Source organism: Anas acuta, chromosome 22 (assembly GCF_963932015.1).
Source record: "Anas acuta chromosome 22, bAnaAcu1.1, whole genome shotgun sequence".
In the NCBI taxonomy this organism is placed as follows: domain Eukaryota; kingdom Metazoa; phylum Chordata; class Aves; order Anseriformes; family Anatidae; genus Anas; species Anas acuta.
Window position 1 is genome coordinate 4,268,463 of NC_089000.1, and position 18,291 is coordinate 4,286,753.

The 18,291-nt window shown below is 40.4% G+C and overlaps 2 protein-coding genes across 10 annotated transcripts in view; one reads left to right on the forward strand and one right to left on the reverse strand.

The window, feature by feature from the left end:
- Positions 1-6,394, forward strand: part of CLSTN1 (calsyntenin 1) — a 39,044-nt gene extending 32,650 nt beyond the window's left edge. For all 4 annotated transcript variants that reach the window (XM_068658587.1, XM_068658586.1, XM_068658589.1 and 1 more), the window contains 4 exons: positions 330-475; positions 2,001-2,136; positions 2,850-3,034; positions 3,759-6,394. In XM_068658587.1, coding sequence (XP_068514688.1) covers positions 330-475; positions 2,001-2,136; positions 2,850-3,034; positions 3,759-3,953 — 662 coding nt within the window. In that variant the 3' untranslated portion in view covers positions 3,954-6,394. The remainder of the gene's footprint in view (positions 1-329; positions 476-2,000; positions 2,137-2,849; positions 3,035-3,758) is intronic.
- A 140-nt stretch (positions 6,395-6,534) lies between these two features.
- PIK3CD (phosphatidylinositol-4,5-bisphosphate 3-kinase catalytic subunit delta) overlaps positions 6,535-18,291 on the reverse strand; it is a 45,025-nt gene continuing 33,268 nt past the window's right edge. For 5 of the 6 annotated variants that reach the window (XM_068658584.1, XM_068658583.1, XM_068658581.1 and 2 more), the window contains 9 exons: positions 18,032-18,131; positions 16,982-17,160; positions 16,660-16,769; positions 15,976-16,054; positions 14,962-15,129; positions 14,062-14,185; positions 12,230-12,375; positions 11,485-11,617; positions 6,535-10,898 (listed from right to left, as the gene is read on the reverse strand). In XM_068658584.1, coding sequence (XP_068514685.1) covers positions 10,761-10,898; positions 11,485-11,617; positions 12,230-12,375; positions 14,062-14,185; positions 14,962-15,129; positions 15,976-16,054; positions 16,660-16,769; positions 16,982-17,160; positions 18,032-18,131 — 1,177 coding nt within the window. In that variant the 3' untranslated portion in view covers positions 6,535-10,760. The remainder of the gene's footprint in view (positions 10,899-11,484; positions 11,618-12,229; positions 12,376-14,061; positions 14,186-14,961; positions 15,130-15,975; positions 16,055-16,659; positions 16,770-16,981; positions 17,161-18,031; positions 18,132-18,291) is intronic. The other variant, XR_011089479.1, reaches the window with a different exon arrangement.

An 18,291-nucleotide genomic window follows, 5' to 3' on the forward strand; every position in this document is an offset into this window, starting at 1 on the left:
CCCTAGAAGAGGCTTGCTTCTTGCACAGGTAACATGGTGCCTTGGAGCATGTGTCATTCCTTTCTATTTCATATTTAGAACAAATTACACATGCAGAAGAAAAGACACCTTTAAAGATAATGTGGGTCTAGGATTTTATCTCAAAGTAAACACAAAATTTTAGTAAAGCCACGTGTGCATGTCTGTCATAATGGTGTTATTTTTATTCTGCTGACTGAAAATGTATCAGCTGAGAAAACTTGCTTAAAGAAAAGGAGTGAAGTTTGTGGAGTATATGATGTTGCCCTAGCCTTTTGCAAAGTAATTGTTTTACTTGTTTCTCTCCACAGGGGTGGATACTATGGCTAGTTATGAGGAGGTTTTGCATTTGATACGCTACAGAAACTGGCATACAGTTTCTCTCTTTGACAGAAAGTTCAAATTAGTTTGTTCTGAGCTTAACGGGCGGTATGTCAGCAACGAATTTAAAGTGGAGGTATGTAAGCTATTCTGATCACTCCGGAAGGTTACCAAGTCTGGATATGCAGCTTGGTTAAAGCTGATGGATTACTGATCAATAATTAAATTAGTGTTTTTTTTCTGTAAATATTAGTGAACTTGCACATCTTAGGTGGTATTTTATTTTGTGTGTTCTTAATCCTGCATTTAAATAAGGCTGCTTAAATAAAGGTGAAACATGTGGTGTAGTAGAAATGATATGGTTAATGGAATCGTGAAGGTAAAAACATCGAATTAGAAAGCATATAAATTTAGGAAAAGAAAAAAAAAAATTGATTCAAGTACTAATAATGGTGCTGTACTGACCAGAGACTTGAGTAGCTTTCATGTATAACTTACAGGATTCTGCAAATGAACTTTCTGTGCCCTTTACTGTTTTGCTTGTGTGTTCCCTAAAACACTGACTTATACTAAGCACTGATGTGAAGGCCTAAACACGCTAAAATTGCACTTCTTCTGCAGTAGAATACGGGTTAATTATTACTCAGTATGCTTATATCAAATATATGGAAGTACAGCAGAATGTAACATAGTAGACACTAAAATCTCAGCTGCTGGAACATGGAGTTATTTTAATTGAGTGGAACTGTCATCAACACCTGCATCTTTTATCTATGAGTTTGAATTTCTACATTTTAAAGCTGATGAAAAGGGTGACAGTAAAGGTAACAGTTGTATTTACCACTAGCTGGGTGGATATTAGGGGCTGGGAAGGAAGGCTGCAGAGCCTCTCATGTTACAGAACAGAAATTTTCTTAACTAAGTAATGTGATTTTGTTTCCTGAGGAAATTCTGTGAGCTTGAGTTGGGATCTTACCAAACTATTAAAAGCAAATGCTTTCCTTTTTCTGTACTGAACTCGCTCCCTTCCTGTTGTGCAGCTGCTCAGGTAACCTATATCACAATGTTCTGCCACAGGAGAGGTATATTTAGCTCTGCTTGTTTGGCAAGGAAGCATGAAATACCCTTTGTGAGGGCGAGCTTGCAGTTGTACTTAAATGCCAGCTATGCTAAGCTTGGGTTAAACTGTAAAGAGCAATTTTTTCTTAACCTTTGTTCTGTAATATGGATTTTGTCTTTGCTGGTAGCTGAAGATAAACAGCAGAATAGAAGGGAATGAAGAAATGTAATTAATATGTCATACCTTTTTATATACTGTTTTGTCAGGATTAAAATGGCTAGCTACCAAATTTGATAATGAACTGGCTTTACCTGTTTTATTCTGAAATACTGGTGTCTGTACAAAAGCTCGCAAGGCTAACTTACATAGATTAGAGAGATGAAAAAAACGAAAGGTTATGTGACAAGAAACTATAACATAGGAGGAATTGCTGGCTGGGGTGATTGTCCCCAGAGACAAACCATTGCTATGCTGAATGAGAATGGGATGCTTACAATGGGAAATTGTTCTGTGTGTTTTTTTTTCTCCTTTTTTTCTTTCTGCCTCTTGAGAGGTAAACTCTTGTATTTCTGGGGGATTAACAATTTCCTGTTGTACCTAGGTGAACGTTATCCACACAGCTAACCCCATTGAACATGCCAATCACATAGCTGCGCAACCACAATTTGTTCATCCAGTGCATCACACGTTTGTTGATCTCTCTGGTCACAACCTAGCTAACCCTCATCCATTTTCAGGTAAGGATTCTCAGTCACTGAAGTTCAGATGATTTTTTTCTGTTGTTAAACTGTCACAGAGGCTTCTTGCTGCACCAAGATTTTTTTTTCGCAGTTAACCCAATGTGTTGGACTAACAAATTTAAGCAGCATCTTGATCCCATTCTGCTGTTGCCTGGACAAGGAGGAGCAGATTGCTACAGATCTATGAAATATCTTTTCCTGCCAGCAGGGAAACTTTCTGCTGGTGTGTGTGCATTGGAAAATGGGAGGTGTACTGTTCTTGGCAGGGACTATAAGACCTAGATAAAGGGCTGTGAGGAACTGGGACAATATTTCTTGTGAATGGCATAGGGAAAGAATTGCATTGTTATTCCCTTGATGAGTCGTGGTGTCTGCCCTTTTTATCTTAATTACATAAATTTGACATGGGGGTAGGATGTGAGAGGAAGGAAAGTGTATTAGAGAGGAGTCTGTGTGGTAGGATCTGCTTTCCATGTGTTGTCAGTCCTTCAGATTGATGTAATTATACTTAGGAACTAAGTTTTAGTTTTGGATCTCCCACTGACTTTTATAGTGGCCTTATACAAACTGCCTCTGTGTAGCTACCTACAATATTTGTATAATGCCATTTCCCTCTTGCAGGTGATAGGAACAGAGGATTAGTTACTAGCTTTACATAAAAGTTGTTTATCAGTATCATCTAAGAAACTCCTTTCATTTTCTTGTTGCAGTTGTTCCAAGCACAGCCACTGTTGTGATTGTAGTTTGTGTGAGTTTCCTGGTTTTTATGATTATTCTGGGAGTGTTCCGAATCCGAGCTGCACATCAGAGAACGATGCGTGACCAGGACACTGGAAAGGAAAATGAGATGGACTGGGATGACTCTGCTTTGACCATCACTGTGAACCCTATGGAGGTAAATCAGACTGGTGTCTCAGCATTTCACAAAAAATTCCTCTTTCAGCTGTAACCGGTATGACTGTACACAGACAGAGTAGTAGAGCAAAAACAACCATAGAACACAGAGAGAACAGACACTGAGTTTTTAATAGATGGCCAAAAGTGACAAATCCCAAGAGCGGTTACGTTTGGGATCTTGCGTGGGCTGTAGCTTTGTGATACGTAATTGGGCAAGAATCACTTGAATCAGGCTTTACAGTTCAGTGTTCAATGCTAGTGTTTATCATGCTGCACTCTACCTTAGTGACAATCAGCTTTTTTCCCAAAGTTGCAAAAAGTTATTGTTGAAACATTGTCTGTACTTAGGATGTTTCTGGCTACTGTGTTTAATGTCTGAAATTTTGGAAAATCAGAAACAAGAAAGATGTGCAACCTTAATGTTATTTGTGTTATCTTACTGAAAGGTCTTTCTCCAGTAGAATTTAGTAGAATAAGTACTGGATCATACTTATGAATTAGTTTGTTTGGAGTGACAGGATTGATAGAAATGTTACAAAACAAGAAGAGTTATTTTATTGAGAGTTTAAGCTTTGTTTTCTGGTTGCCTGATTACTGTTGAACTTCTAAAATCAGTAATAAATTAATAGCTCTTTCTCAGTAAGAGTACTCTGTGCCCAATCCAAAAGAATAAAGGGAATTTTGGCTAGTATGATATCAACAGCCAATTTCTATCTTAACAGACTTATGAGGACCAACACAGCAGTGAAGAAGAAGAGGAAGAGGAGGAAGAAGAAAGCGAAGATGGAGAAGAAGATGACATCACTAGTGCAGAGTCTGAAAGTAGTGAGGAAGAGGAAGGAGAGCAGGAGGAGGACCAACAGAATGTTAATAGACAGCAACAGCTGGAATGGGATGACTCTACCCTCAGTTATTGATTCTAGCTGTTCCCTTTGTCTTTGTTTCTGCTCTAGAAGACTCCAGTGTAATACACTCCATTGTTCCCAAGGATTCATGGTGTTAAAAAAAAAAATCATTCTGGCCAGTAGATTCAACCAACACACATCCCAGTGTTTGTGTTATGTCGGCTAGTTCCTGATGCTGTTTCTAGAATTGTAGTTAGCACCTCTTTTCCCTCAGCCATGCCTCAGTGACTGGATTTTTTTACACTATGTGAGGAACCACCTTGCACTTTCTCTTCATGTCATCTCAGCTAAGTGACTCTGCAGATCTGTAGCCATTGCACATGAATTTCTGAACTTTTTTTGCTCTGTGAAACAAATATGGCTTTGTTCCTTTTTGTCTTTCTGAAAGATACAAAGATTGCTTGTTGACAAAGGGTAAAGCTGATCATTTCAGCCTGTTGATTTCTTTTAATTTTTTTCCCAAATTAGTGCATGTGTAAAGTGGCAGAATGAGGTTAATATGTAGAAGATTAACAGACTTTTTAATATTTTGTAAATATATTGGAATTATGTAATTATGTCATTTGTGGTAGTGAAAACAGGGATTGGGGTATAAAACATGCTAAAGTAAAAAAAAATCATGAAGCATGAAGTAATACAAGTCTCATACTACTGCAGCAGGAGCACGGGCACAGTTTTCTAGTGTAGATGTTTCAGTAAAACAGTGTCATTGGCCTTGGCTGCCGTGTTCACTCATGCCCCACTCTGGTTTTTATTTTTCTTTTTTTTCCTCCAATCCTTTGTTTTTGCAGAGGGAACAGACAAGCTTATGAGAAACTGTAAAGGCTCTTTGGAACCTGTGCAGAGGTTCAACTGCCCAACTGCCCTGCCTAATACAGTTTGTTGGGTTTATTTTATTTTATTTTTTCTGGTAAAGTTTTAGCATAAGGGCTGTTTAAGTTATTGGGAGAAAAACACTACTTGGATGGTGGACAAACGAGTGTGCTGGTGCTGTGGTGTGCTGCCACAGCACCTACTAATTACAGTGAGGCTGCCTGTAGTACAATGATGGTCTGTTCATCTTGCTGGCAGGACAGATTGTTTGTTTAGTTGATTGTTACATTGGTAATTGAAGCTGGAAAGCCTGAGACCTGTGTACCTGCGCACCTTGGCTACCAGTCTACATAGATAGGTTTTTAGTTTATTTGACTGTTCATTTTTTTTGCATTTGGGAATGGGAGGGTTTGGGGCATAGCTGATACCATTTCTATTAACCACACTCCTGCTCATTCCCTGTAGCTCCTTGTACAGTAACTTGGACTGTTGGTGTATTAAGCCTTTGTTTACACTTAGTAATTGTGTTTTCCTGCTGGTGAAACTATAGCATAAATTATCCAACCAGAAAACCTTGGGAATCACATTAATATTATTCCAAGTCATGGCTGATTTTGGTTGTTTCCGATCAAAGTTCTAACTTGGAATTGCAAAGGACTTTTTTAAAGAACTGACTGAAAGGTACGAAAAGTAAGTTATGACCCCATGGTGGAGAGTGCTAGTTTTTTCGTAAGGCAGGTCTTATTCATTTAACTTTACTTGTCCTATGCAGAGCCTTGAATAATGAATATCTGCTTACTTGATTTTTTTATGTTTGGAGGTGGATTAAAGAGTAACTTGTTTTGCTTGTAACAGGAAACTAGGACTCCATTCACTCCTCAGCACGGTAAGCAAAGTTTCAGTTTTTGATCTTGTATGTAATCTGCCTGTGTTCTAGATGCACAGACCACACATGTCATAGCAGGCTAGTTAGTGGCCGACAGTACACAGCAGGGAAATGTTGCGCTGGATAAGCCTGCTAGAGGAGCAACAAGCAAGCCAAAAGGTGGGAAAGGAATGGGAGAAAAAGGGTCATCGTTTAAAAAAAGATAAAGATTGATCCAAACGTGTTCTATAGTTTTGATTTTCAGAGCAGACCTATTCTCACCTAGTGCACATCTTGCCTCCTGATGTATGTAATGGGATCTAATGGTGGGTTTTATCTGGTGGTAACACTTGACTCTGTGGAGTGCCTTTTACAATAATAGATGGACCTGGAAGCAGGGGAGAGAACCCACACAACTAGCTTACCGTTTTATTGTTTTTTTTTTTAAATGTAAAATTTTAGATTTCTAAAATGGGGAAATGGTTTTGACTACTTATGTGGTAATATAACTGCTAGTTTTAAGTAAACTGGGAAACTTTTAACTTATGTCTGACAGTTGTCCTGTGTTAATGTGTAGAAGACTTATCCTTCCATATACTGTCACTGTAGCTGCTGTATTTTAGACTAAAACTGATCATGACTTAATGGTAATACTGAAAGGTTGTAAACGTTCTGATGCAGTTTGTAGCCACTGTGGGTATAACTTTCAGATGTGTATATTGGTAACAGGTCAGTTTGGAAAGTCTATAAGCTACAATAAATTTCTGGTTCTAAAGGTTGTTTGCATTTATTTCTTACTGAATGGAATGAAGTTGGGTCAAGTTGTATTTAACTGTGTGTTAGTTTGCCTAGTAGTAGAGTCCAGTTTTATTTTCATTGATCTTTCAAGCACAGAAGGAGTGGGGCATCGTGGTGTACAATTTAATCTTTTTTTTATTACTTTTTGTTGTACAAAACATGTACCTAAAACAACTGAAAAGTTAAACATGTAAACATTCTCTTCTTACGGAACCACGTTTTGACTTAAAAAAATACTTTTTTCAAAGGCAACAGAATAAGCACAATCTGTTTTTACAGTTAAAAAAAATCACAAAAAACATCTCTAAATAAATAGAAGTAGAAAGGGGCATCACCTTGAGCATATTTATAAAATCAGAAGTTACTTATTTACAGTGAAATGTAACATTTTTCAAAGTAATTTAAGTTTTAATCTTCGGTACAATTCAACTTGCTGGGAAGTATCAGGTGAGCTGCTGTTTTGTCAATCAGAGACAGAAGCCTCTTTGCTGACCCAATACAGCCATCGGAATTTCATTAAAGATGCTATTCCAGTGGAGTACAAGGGAGGAAGTCCACTCGCTGACTCATGGACATTCTTACTTGTAGGTAAGTCAACTTTCTAGACTACAAAACCTACCTAAAACTGTGCTGAATTGAGAAACACTTTTGGAATTGCTCAGTTCTAGCAGTTTATGCTGATACAACTTTGTTTTATTGCACTTGTACAATTGAAGGACAGATGACATGAGCCACTGCTGCTTTGTACTTCTATAAAACCGGGTATGAACTGCTGCGAGCCTGCAAACAGATTACCTAAGAGTGACCAAGGAACCTGCTAGGTAAGACTGCCTTTCTACATTATGACAGAGGGGATCCTGGATTTTCAGTTGATGGCAGTGTAAGAGAATTGCATTTACATTTACAGATGTGTAGCATGTTCCCTCCTATTGTGATCACAGTGCATCTCACTGTGGATGTGGCCTAATGAAAAAAGTGCCTGTGAAAGCACAGGCTCGCTGTCAGTTGTGGCGGAGCAGCTGACACATGGTAATCTGCTCCCCTGTGGAAATGCTTGCGTTTGTCCAAGTCCTTACGGTACTGGAACTTTTTAATTGGGTGTAAGAGAGATGAGCATATCCCTACTGCTACTTTGTGACGCCCTTTTAGCCTGTGAAGCAACAGGCTATACAATCTGGCACTGAAAAGGAAAAGTATCCTTATAATACTTAAAATATTAGCTAAAAACATGTCAGATGGATTACTCTCATAATTTGTTAAACAGTTCAGCTTTGTAATACTATATTTACAAATAGAGATCCACTGCTTTAAGATTTAGTTTGAAACCTGAGACCAATAACTGCTGTTCAGTTCAAGAAAACAGTGAGGAGTATACTACACGTGGGAACCACATCAGTGAAAGCAATTTATACCGTATGGCAGTATTCCTTTCACAGAGGACAAGTCAAAGACCATTTGAAGCTTCTTTTAGTCTAATCTCCAGAAGCAGCAGCCATTCTAGAGTCCTGTCTCCAGTCAAGATAGGGTCAGTTTATACACATTTATCCAATGCTGATTTGCTAGTGTTATAAGTCAAATGCATAGCTATGGGCTGACACGAAGCCTGGCTTTAGGTTCTAGCTATCTAGGGTGTGTAACATAGGGAAAGTACAGCACAACAGTTGCTTTTTGTAGCTGCAAACAGGCTTTCAATATTACTTAATATGCTGACAAACTGTTAGAGAGGGTTGTGTAGTAAATAATATGGGTCAATTACAAAGGCACATACCATTCTATCTTGACATGTTCTGCCAAATCTCAGTCACATACAGTCATTTGAAAGGTGTAATGAAAGGGGATCAGTGAGGATTGTGTCAAGTTAAAGCAGTTGTCTGCTGTCTAACTGCTGCTTCTGGAAAGAGGTGCTGTATGAGAAGCAACCTGGTTTATACCACATATAGAGATAACAGTATAGAATAGACTTCATATCATGAAAAGAAACTATAAGTATGTAAAACAATTTAAATGAGCCACAATGTTACATTTAATCCATCATCTGGTATCATCTGTTTGTATATATAGACAATGAAGAAAGTTTTTTTTATTAAAGTTGTTTCATGCATACCAAACATCATTATATCTACTTGTACTTTCTACAGAGGTAGAAGTTACTTTAAGGCAGTATTAACTTAGTTATGCAGCTTATGAAAAATATGTTTGAACTTGTGCTTTTTAAAAACCAGTGGACTTAGCCAGTATTACCTGGAATCATTTTGTTTATTTTGAAGTACCAGGAGTACCTGGTTTTAAAAAGAGCTGAAAGTCAAGAATGAGTTGTACCTAGATGCTGGATGCAAAAACAATATCGAATCAAATTTACCCCATAACAGGGGTAAATCTACTAAGAATAAACAGTTCAGTTCAGCCTCTGTCCGAAACTGGCTGGTTTTGTGTAAGCTTTAGGCAAAAGTAATTCAAACCAGTTTATATGAGAGTAGACCATTGTTTGACAGTATTTGGATTTCTTGTAACTTAGGAAACATCATACAAAATGCCTGTATTTCACAGGATCACAGAATGTTAGGGACTGGAAGGGACCTTGAAAGATATCTAGCACTGTTCAATCTAGTTAAGGGCATACGATCAAAGATCTGATTCAGCTTTAGTGATGTCTTGAAAATTGAATGATTTTGTCATTCCTTAACATGTAGGAATGATAGCACCTTCATAGGAACATGATGTTGTAGAGAACACAGGGAAATGGAAAAAAAGCACCTCAGGGAACTGCTAAAGGAAGCAGATACTAACCAGACTACTTCACTTATCTTCCAGCATGACCCATAGGCTGCAGCCTGCTTGATGCACCTCACTGTGCTCACATGAGGCACAGAGGGACAGCAGTGGCTCTTGTTCATCTGTCCCTTTGCAACACCAGTGCTCAGAACTGCCCACCAGGTGAGGACGCTAGCTGGAAACAAAAATATGACACAGGAGTAGAAATATATGATTAACAACAGCACCTTGTGGGAGAGGAGGTTCCACCTGGGAAAAAGACGTAGGCAGCCGTGAGAGCAGAAGGCTGGAACAGTTTGTCCAGCTGTAGGTACCAGCACAGATGGCTGCACCTTGCTCTTTGGCTCCACCACCCCGTACAGACACAGAGTCTTTGCACCCCAGCTCTAATAACAGACAAAAAGTCATGTACCTTAGTTGAGAGCAGGATGTGTGTTGGAAAAGAACAGAGAACAAATTTGTAAGATGAATTGAGATGCAACTTCTTGCAAGTAATTTTTCAGTGTTAAACCCACTCATCTGGCACTCCTCTATCGTTACACAGGAAGGCAGACTGGCCAAATAACTTAAGCACAGAATGGTGCCATCTGTCCCAGCTGACACTGGATTACAGTGTTGTATCCTAGTGATTACGTAGGTGTAGGCCAGCGCCCTGCATGCGTGCAGTAGAGGGAAGCCAGGTGGCCAACGAGCTCTAATGTACCCCAACAGGAGGTACATGTAGCAACCAATTACTTGCCAATTTTCAAAATGCAATCTTAATGTTTTCAGGCTTATGAACAGAAAAAAAAAAATCCAGGAACGGCTTGAGGTGGAACTAAAGTCCGATTTAGGAAAGCAAACAAATGTACCTAACCCACATTAGGCTGACCCAAGCCTGTTCTTGTAGCATCAGCTTTTAGACAGCAATAGCTGGACTCCAGTTCCCTTTCAGAACATTTTGGCCTCTGAAGCAGAGAGATAGTAATACAATAGTATGGATATTTTTCCCTGTCACACTGCAGAGTAAAACAATTCACCCAAGTAGGTTTCAGAGGTGATTTAGACTGACCTACCTTGCTGCACACTGAAACAGGCTAGAAGGAGTGATCACGTAGTGAGTTAAAGCCTCTGAGCTGTAATGGTAGGGGCCTAGAAGAACAGCTATAGTATAAGAGCTATAGGATAGCTTTTCAGTGTTCAGCTGAATTGTCAAGAAAATAGACACATTAGCCCACTTAATATCTTCAAAGGATGTTACAACAGCCTAAACTCTTCCATTAGAAGATGTATTTGAAGCTTAACAAGTTCTTAAGGATACAGTACATCTACCTACCTTTCACTGTGCAGTAATTTTATTGCCTCATGCCTGCCCCTTGTCCCCCAAAGATCTAGAGCAGGCATGATTAGGCAGCTGACGACAGTCCAACAATCTTCAGTCATGCAGAAAAGTGTGACCTCCGGGAATGCAGGTGAGGGATCTTGAACACAGCAACATTCATCAGTCTTTATAGAACAGTCTACAATGGCTGGATTCAGTGCAAGTGGCATTACATTCTCTCGGAGCGAGTGTGCAGGCTGACTCAGTTGCTCTACTGTCTGTTATCTTTGGATACGTTGTGTGCTAGCCAGTTCACTTTGGTTTTCCAGCTCTCTCGCAGGGCTTCATTAAACTTTAGTCTGAAGTGCTTTAGTGCCTCCTCGTCCGTTTTACCAAGAGCTAGGGAATCCTGAAGGTAAGAGGCAGAAATCAGCGTAGCCTTACTGAAAGGGCAACTGAACAATTAATGGCTAAACTGCTAAAATATTTACTTGCTCAGAAATTACTCTACTGAAAGGAGCGCTGTGTAGGGAACAAGTACCCAAGTAATTGTTTTGAGTGGTTACTATAGCTGCACATTTTTGCATTCCAATAAATAGATGCATCCTACTCTTAGCTTGGAATTAGGGAAGCATTAGATTTTTTAGTAATCTTGTACAAAGCTACTCTCTTTCAAATGGACAAAGCTAGGTTGTTATAATGTAAGAAGCAAGTTGAGAACAGGAAGTGATACTCCACTAAAGAGTTCTCTGTCCTCTTAGCCTGCAAGCTGGTTCTATAAGGTACCTATTGCCTTTGTGCTGAAGAATCTGATGAAATTCTTCCCTGAGCACCAGTACCTTGCATTTCTGACACCTGCATAAGCATTGGATGTTTACTCACAGTTTTTGCAGCTCAGTTGCTTCAAGGAAACTTCCACTGTGACCTACTACTCCTCACAAAACTACATGATCAGGTGTTCAGTTTCAGCTGTATCCAGGCTCTGCTTTTCTTACCTTTAGATACTGAATGTCTTTAGAGCAGCTGAGTTCTGGCAGGCCAGCAGCTTTCATCAGTGCAAACAAGTGCAGGAAGAGAAGACCGTGGCGCCTCAGAATCATATAGGCTTTTTCACAATAACCTCTGAATCTATTCAGAAAGGAAGATGAGGCAAAGCATTGAAGACTTAGTGAATTGAAGAATAATGAATACACTATTTTATAAAGCAAGTCTGAGGCCTGCTGTCTGCATTGATGACTAGCATGTCATTTCACCTCATTTAAACCTAATTATTTATTTGCTTTACCTTGTTTGTATATAATCAAATGGACTAGCTAATGATTGTAAGTTCCTCAGCTCTCCATTTAGCAAGAGCTAGGAACATCTGATTGTATTGGATTATCTAGTCCAGGGATGCATCCCCACAGCCACAAACCTGAGTCCAAGAACATGGACAAGGGACCACAGACTACAGCAGCTATTTTATGCAATGAGATTTATGCAATTTTTTGAAACTATTTTATGCAATGAGATTTGACAGCTGCAAGGTAAGTGGCTGACTCCTCATATATTCCATCACTTTTAAAAGCCAGTTCAGAGCCATCTAATCTAGGCAAAGGTCAAGGGGTCATGCTTGAGCCTGTGTGTGCTCTGCCTGCATTGATGGATTTAACAGCTATAGGCTACATAACTCTGCTAAAAATATATTGTGGAAATTCAGAGCTTAAAAAGCTTAAGTCAAATTTAACTGCTAACACTTACCTTTCAAACTTCTCATTGTTGTTAGTTTTTCCTTGTTGGATGACATGCACAAAGTCATAGGTTAAGATGAAAGGAACTCGTTCTCTATTAATACCAAATTTGGTTTTGAAGTTCCCCAAAAAGTGACCAAAATCAATGTGGAACAGCTGGAAATAAGGAAAAAAATAATTGTTTTCAGAATTGTACTTCTTTTAGCCAACCTCTCTTCATGGTTACTGTATTCAAAAGATACTGACCATAGGATTTTGGAAGGGAAAAAACTGACCTGTCCATTGCACTCCTTTGGGGAAAGCAGCAATATTTACTTGCCAAGATAGCCCCCAGTGTAATTACAGGTGGGAGAGGACAGAAAAGGTACTTAGCTCTTTAGTACTTGGTGTAGCTGGCAATACATTTTAAAAGCCTTAGGGTGTCAATAGGAAAAGCAGAAAGAGAATTAAGATGGGCTGGTGTCTAACTCTACCAGTGCAGTCTGCAGTCCCAGACTGTGGAAGTAAGACGTCCTCTTGCTACAAAACATTTATTTATTCAGGTAAGGCTTTCCACCACAGCCACCTTTTTTTTTTTTTTAAATACAAAGTACAGTGAAGTTGTTTCATTACGGGTGCAATGACGGGAAGGAAGATCATGTGCCAAACCTTGTGCATTATGGCGATTTTACAGAGCTACTGTAAACCCCAGAGCATAAACAAAACCAGCGGCTGCATACCACAGGGCATCAGCTCCCCCAAGTGGACGAACTGCTAAGTGGCCCCTACTCTGCAGAAACAGCTTTGCAGGCTTCCTCTCCAACACTTTGTTTTTTATATGGTGAGAAGAAGCAATCCTAGATAACAGCTGCTGCTAATCACAGCCCAGGGAGAAAGGTTAGTGTCTAGTTAGTGAATGACGTGGTGGCTCTGTCCCTGAAATGATAAGAGAACAACGGCACTACTAGGTTTTTATGACCGTGACTGCTTGGATTTAGGGGAATAAGATGTAGAAGAGGGGGATGTTACACAGAAACAGTACAGGCAGGCAAACTGTTGCCAGGAGTCTCAAAACATCAGCAGCTAATTTCTTACTTTGAACCATTAGCTAGCTGACTTTGCTGGATCTGTAGGAGACGAAGCTTGCAGTGGCTAGCACAAGGTTGTTGAGGCATTGTAGAATTCACAATTAAACAAGAGACATAGTTTATACTTTCTCCTCTACCAGAATATTACTAATGTAATTTAGTCCGTACTCTACTAGAAAAAGTATTTTCTTTTTTTCTAGTTTTGTCCTTTATATTTCAAACAGTGTAAGAGAAGATAATATAAACCCTAATAACTATTCTTGTGTACTAGAGAAGTACAGGAATTGGTACAGGTGAAATTAAAACCACACTGATCATATGCAACCATTTAGAAAAAAAATCTAGGAGAAAGACTATAAAAATACCATCTTGGGCAAGTAACTGAGGATCTTAACTAGCAACTACAAGCGATTTGAAATTCTGCTGAAGCCAAGAAAGTCTTCAGACTGGTAAATACAGTGCTCAGGTTTGGATCTCTAGACAGTTTTATGTCTGAGAGGTATGAATTGTTACACTGTGATTTCAAAGTGGGTATTAACAGCAGCCTGATAAGATATTACACTGGCAGCTCATGACACTTACTTAGATAAGTGGTTTCAAATTATAAGACTGTATTTACCCTCTCAGTAATAGAAGCTATTGAGACCAGTTGACCAGTCTGCCTCTGCTGGAAGGGGAGGTACATTCCTTAGCAGTAGGGCTGCACTGGGATGATTCTGTCCATTGCTAAGTTGCCTTCATGCCCCTCTCCAGCAGCCGCAGCAAAGCCCCTTACCTGGCCGGTTTCCCGGATCATGATGTTATCGCTGTGCCGGTCGCCTATCCCCAGCACGTATGTTGCCACGCAGTACCCAGCACAGGAGAGAGTGAACTCCTCTATAGCTTGTTCTAATGCGTCACTAAAGAGGGTACGAAAAAGGTGGAAATGACATTTTACTTTGAATACCAGTGCTTCACAGCTGGGAAGGCTGTTGTTATAGCTTTCCCTATGCAGAAATGCAGGAGAAGGTAAGGGAATTATGTGCCTGAATTACACCTTCTTAGTGTACTCGAGTCAGTATTCCCATCCACACTTAAAAACCAGCTGCAATAAAAACTGTCCGTAATTGGAGAGGCCTGGGTGAGATTCTCTCCACACTCTCAACTAAAATGACTTGGTATTAACTCATTTCTAGGTCTCCACAGATCCCAAACATCACCTGGGGTTCTTGAATGATTCCTGCTAGCACCTTTGGAGTTTGAGCAGGGTAGGACTGATATTTTCTGCTTTCTATTTCTGTACCTGCTAAACCCCCCAAGCTGCACAGCTGCTTTGCTGTTTTCTTCTTTTACCTTCCAGTTTTGGCATTGCTCTTTCCACCCCTTTTCCAGCTGTTACCACACTGACTACCTACTCAAGAAAGTAACAGGACTGAGGGGAAGGCCAAGCTTTGGATCCAACCTGTGGCAAGTGCTATTGAAGGTTAAAAAAGCTTGCGGACAGTAACTCTGATGCCTCCAGTTCTGTTCCAAGATCCCTATAGCTCCACAAATGCCTTCTAGTGCGCTATGCTGTGGAGCAGGACAGCTTGGAAATAGTAACTGAAGGGAAAAAGCAAAAGAGCAAAGCACAAGACTTGTCTCTGGCTGTAAGAAAGCAGAAAAGCACCACTGAGTAAAGGACAAACCCACTTACCCTGGGTTCTTGGACTTTAGCCAGTTGAGCAGTGCGTCCTTGTTGAAGGCTGCGGTGGCCACCATGTTGCTCTTGTTCAGCTGGATGTTAGCGATGGTATCTGAGTGCATGACTACTTCTATCAGCCCAGTCTTGTCTCCTGTGGAGAGGCAGCCATAAGGGGTCATCCTGCAGAGATGAAAGAAACCCTTCCACTGAAATATTGCCACAATTGGGGTGTCTTGACTTTCAAGCTTTCCCTTGTCTCCTGTATCAAAAGCAAATTGGTAGAGGAAAGCCCAACAGTACTTTTTGCCTACATTTTATGTTTGGAATCAAGGGAAATCCCACAATTCTTCAAGGTGTTGAGCTGGCAGAAATATTCCTAAGGGCCTACCTACCTTCACCTCAGAGTGATTCAGGTGTGCTAAGGGCAGGTTGCAGTTTGGGTGCACAGAAGACACAGCATCTTCCAACAGGAGGGTGTCTAAGCCAACTACCAAGCACTGGTTTGGTACAGATAGCCTCCCAGGGCCACAGATGCAGCATAACTAAGGCTTAATGGAAAATTGGTGAAACAGCCTCATTTGAGCCCAATACCACTTGCATCCTAACTTAACAGCTGTGCAGTTGTTTCTAGCAGCAACCCCGAAATTCAGGTCCAGTAACAACATACATCATCAGCACCTGCTTGCTATCAGTGAATTTCCACAGCCTCTGCTCCTGGACTGTATTACAGTCCCCATGCTTCATCCTTCCCTAAACCTCGCTGTATGGGAACAGCTGCAGAGTGTTACTTAAAATAGAACTGCCTGAATCCCTTCTCCTTCACAGTTCATTTAGTTGGGAGTCTCTGATATCCCAGCTCTTTCTCCCACCTCTCATTGCATTTCTACCCTCAGCACCGTAAAACCTGACTGGCTGCTCACAGAATACTGGACAGACCTGGCAGAGACGAAACAAGATTGTAGGTAAAAACGTCTCACAACACCTCACCTACCACTGCAGCAGGCCAGCGGGGAGCATGTTACTCACCTCAGGTCCAGGCCCTCCTGCTTCCACAGAACATCCATCAGCTGGATCATCTGTAGAGTCAGCATGTCCTGACGAAGATCTACGCAGCATGACAAAGGAAGAAAGGGTTATGAGTACCTCCCATTTTTCCCTCTTGTTCTTTTGCAGTTGAACTTGTTCTGCCCCTGCAGCAGGTTGCTAGAGGGCCCTTGCCAGGTGTGTCACTTGCTAGCAAAGAACACCATCACCAGAGTAACATCTACTAGTGCAGGAACATTGCAAAGCCACCATACCAGTATAATCAGGTCTGAATTAAGGTATCTGATGGAGATAAATTCTACTTCACTTTGCCAAAGACAATGTAGCACTTAACTAGAAAACATCTCCCTGACACAACAGTGAGCAGGAGCAACTCTGACCCTACAAGGCTTGGACTGATGCACCATTTCCAGACCTCACATTTTACTTTGCAAGTGTATCCAGCTATAAATAAGTGGTACTACTTTGTTAAAGTTTTATGAAATACAGAGGAGAGTCTAGTACATCTCCAAATTACATCTCCAAATATTAACAAAATTAATTTTGTTAATAAGGCCTGATGGTCCTTATTAACAAAAAATATTAATGGTCCATTTTTCAGCCCATTTACCACAAAAAATATATAAGACTATAACACCTATGAAAGCACCTCCTTTAAAGACTTACCATCTCCATTTTTAAAAATGATCCCCACTCCACCGCCACTTGTCTCTTCATTATTAAAAACAATCCATAAAGGTTTCATTTTGGAGTCCATAAAGGTGCACTGATCCACACTAAGGGAAATAAAAATACTACCATCAGTCAGTGTTTCTACCTATTAAAAAAAAGCATCCATCTAAGCTGCAAATGCAACAACATCCAGCACTGTTAATGAACATGTGCTGCCCATGAGCAAAGACAGCATTAGAGTAACCAGAAACCTGGCCCTGCTTCTGAACAAAACCTGCAGCACAACAGGAGGAAGAGGTGCAGCTATCTTGCTTACCAAACTTCAGCGAGGATAATGCTGGGGTTTAGGGGAGACTGGAGGTGGGAAAGTGCTTCAAGATAAGTTTCCTGCTTCATGCACACATGCATCATCTCTTTGGTTTGAGGCTTGGTGGCCTTCTGAGAACTCACTTTAACAAAGTCATTCAGAGCTTTCATTTTGTTGAGTGCTTCTCCCTACAAAGAAATGGAGACATGGAATAGGGTTAACAAATAGGAAGTACCCGGAGCAAGGTTAAAAACTATAACAATCCAGTGTGCAATATAAACATTGCTTGTATTACTTACTTTTTCCCTCAACTTGTAGCGATTCACACATTACAACAAAATGAATTTCATACCATCTGCTGAAGGTACAAATCTATAATGCGTTACAGATATTCTGCTGGGCACAAATGTATCGCGAGGTCATGACTGCCATCCTAAATACCAGGGATGATGCATGACATCAAGCACCAGAGGAAGACATGAGGTGCACTGGCTAGAAGAGTCGAGGATGAGTCCTATAACCCCTGCCCTGTAAGGCTGTTTGGGAGTTCTGGTTATGCAAAAGCACCACTTCAGCTTGCAAACAGAAGAAGCACTGGTTTGTGGGCACATAGCTCTGATTGCCTGTATGCAGGAGTCCCTCACTTCTGAAGTGGTTACAGTGAGCCTTGACAAATAAAGTTTCAGAGAGTGGGCAATGACCAGGATTACCTCCACATGGCAGCTGAAGGAAAGACTGCATTGCTCCAAATCAGGCAGAGAATTTTGATCAACTCCTGCTAGATGACAATTCATTCAACTCCTCTACTAACAGCAGGCTGGACATTTCAAACCATTCCAGACACATCTTGTAGTTTGGGACGTGAGGGGGTGAGTAAGAGATGAGCAAAGTTGCATGTGATGGGGGAACTCCAAGCTCATAATAGGATATGCCAAAAACAATATAGCAGTTGCAAGGCTCTTTTTGTATTACTGATAACTTTAAGTTGAAAAAACTAACAGCTGAGAATAAGCTCCAAGCAAAAGGGATGTCAATCTTACGGCTAAAAGCAATTTTTACCTGTTTCATCAAAACTTTTATATGATGGGTGCTGCCTCTGCAATATGCTTCCAGGATCAAGCCAAACCTCAAGGCGACTGCAGGGACATGCATTTCTGACCTAGAGGAAGAAGGGAGGTTAAAGCAAAAATGACTCACCACAATGAGCGAGTAATTCTCCCATTCATGCCAGCAAAATTGTGGAGAGAGAAGAAAAAAAAAAAAAAAACCCTCCCCAGAAGGTGCTGTGGAAAAAGCATTGCTTGAAGTGGTGAGACATC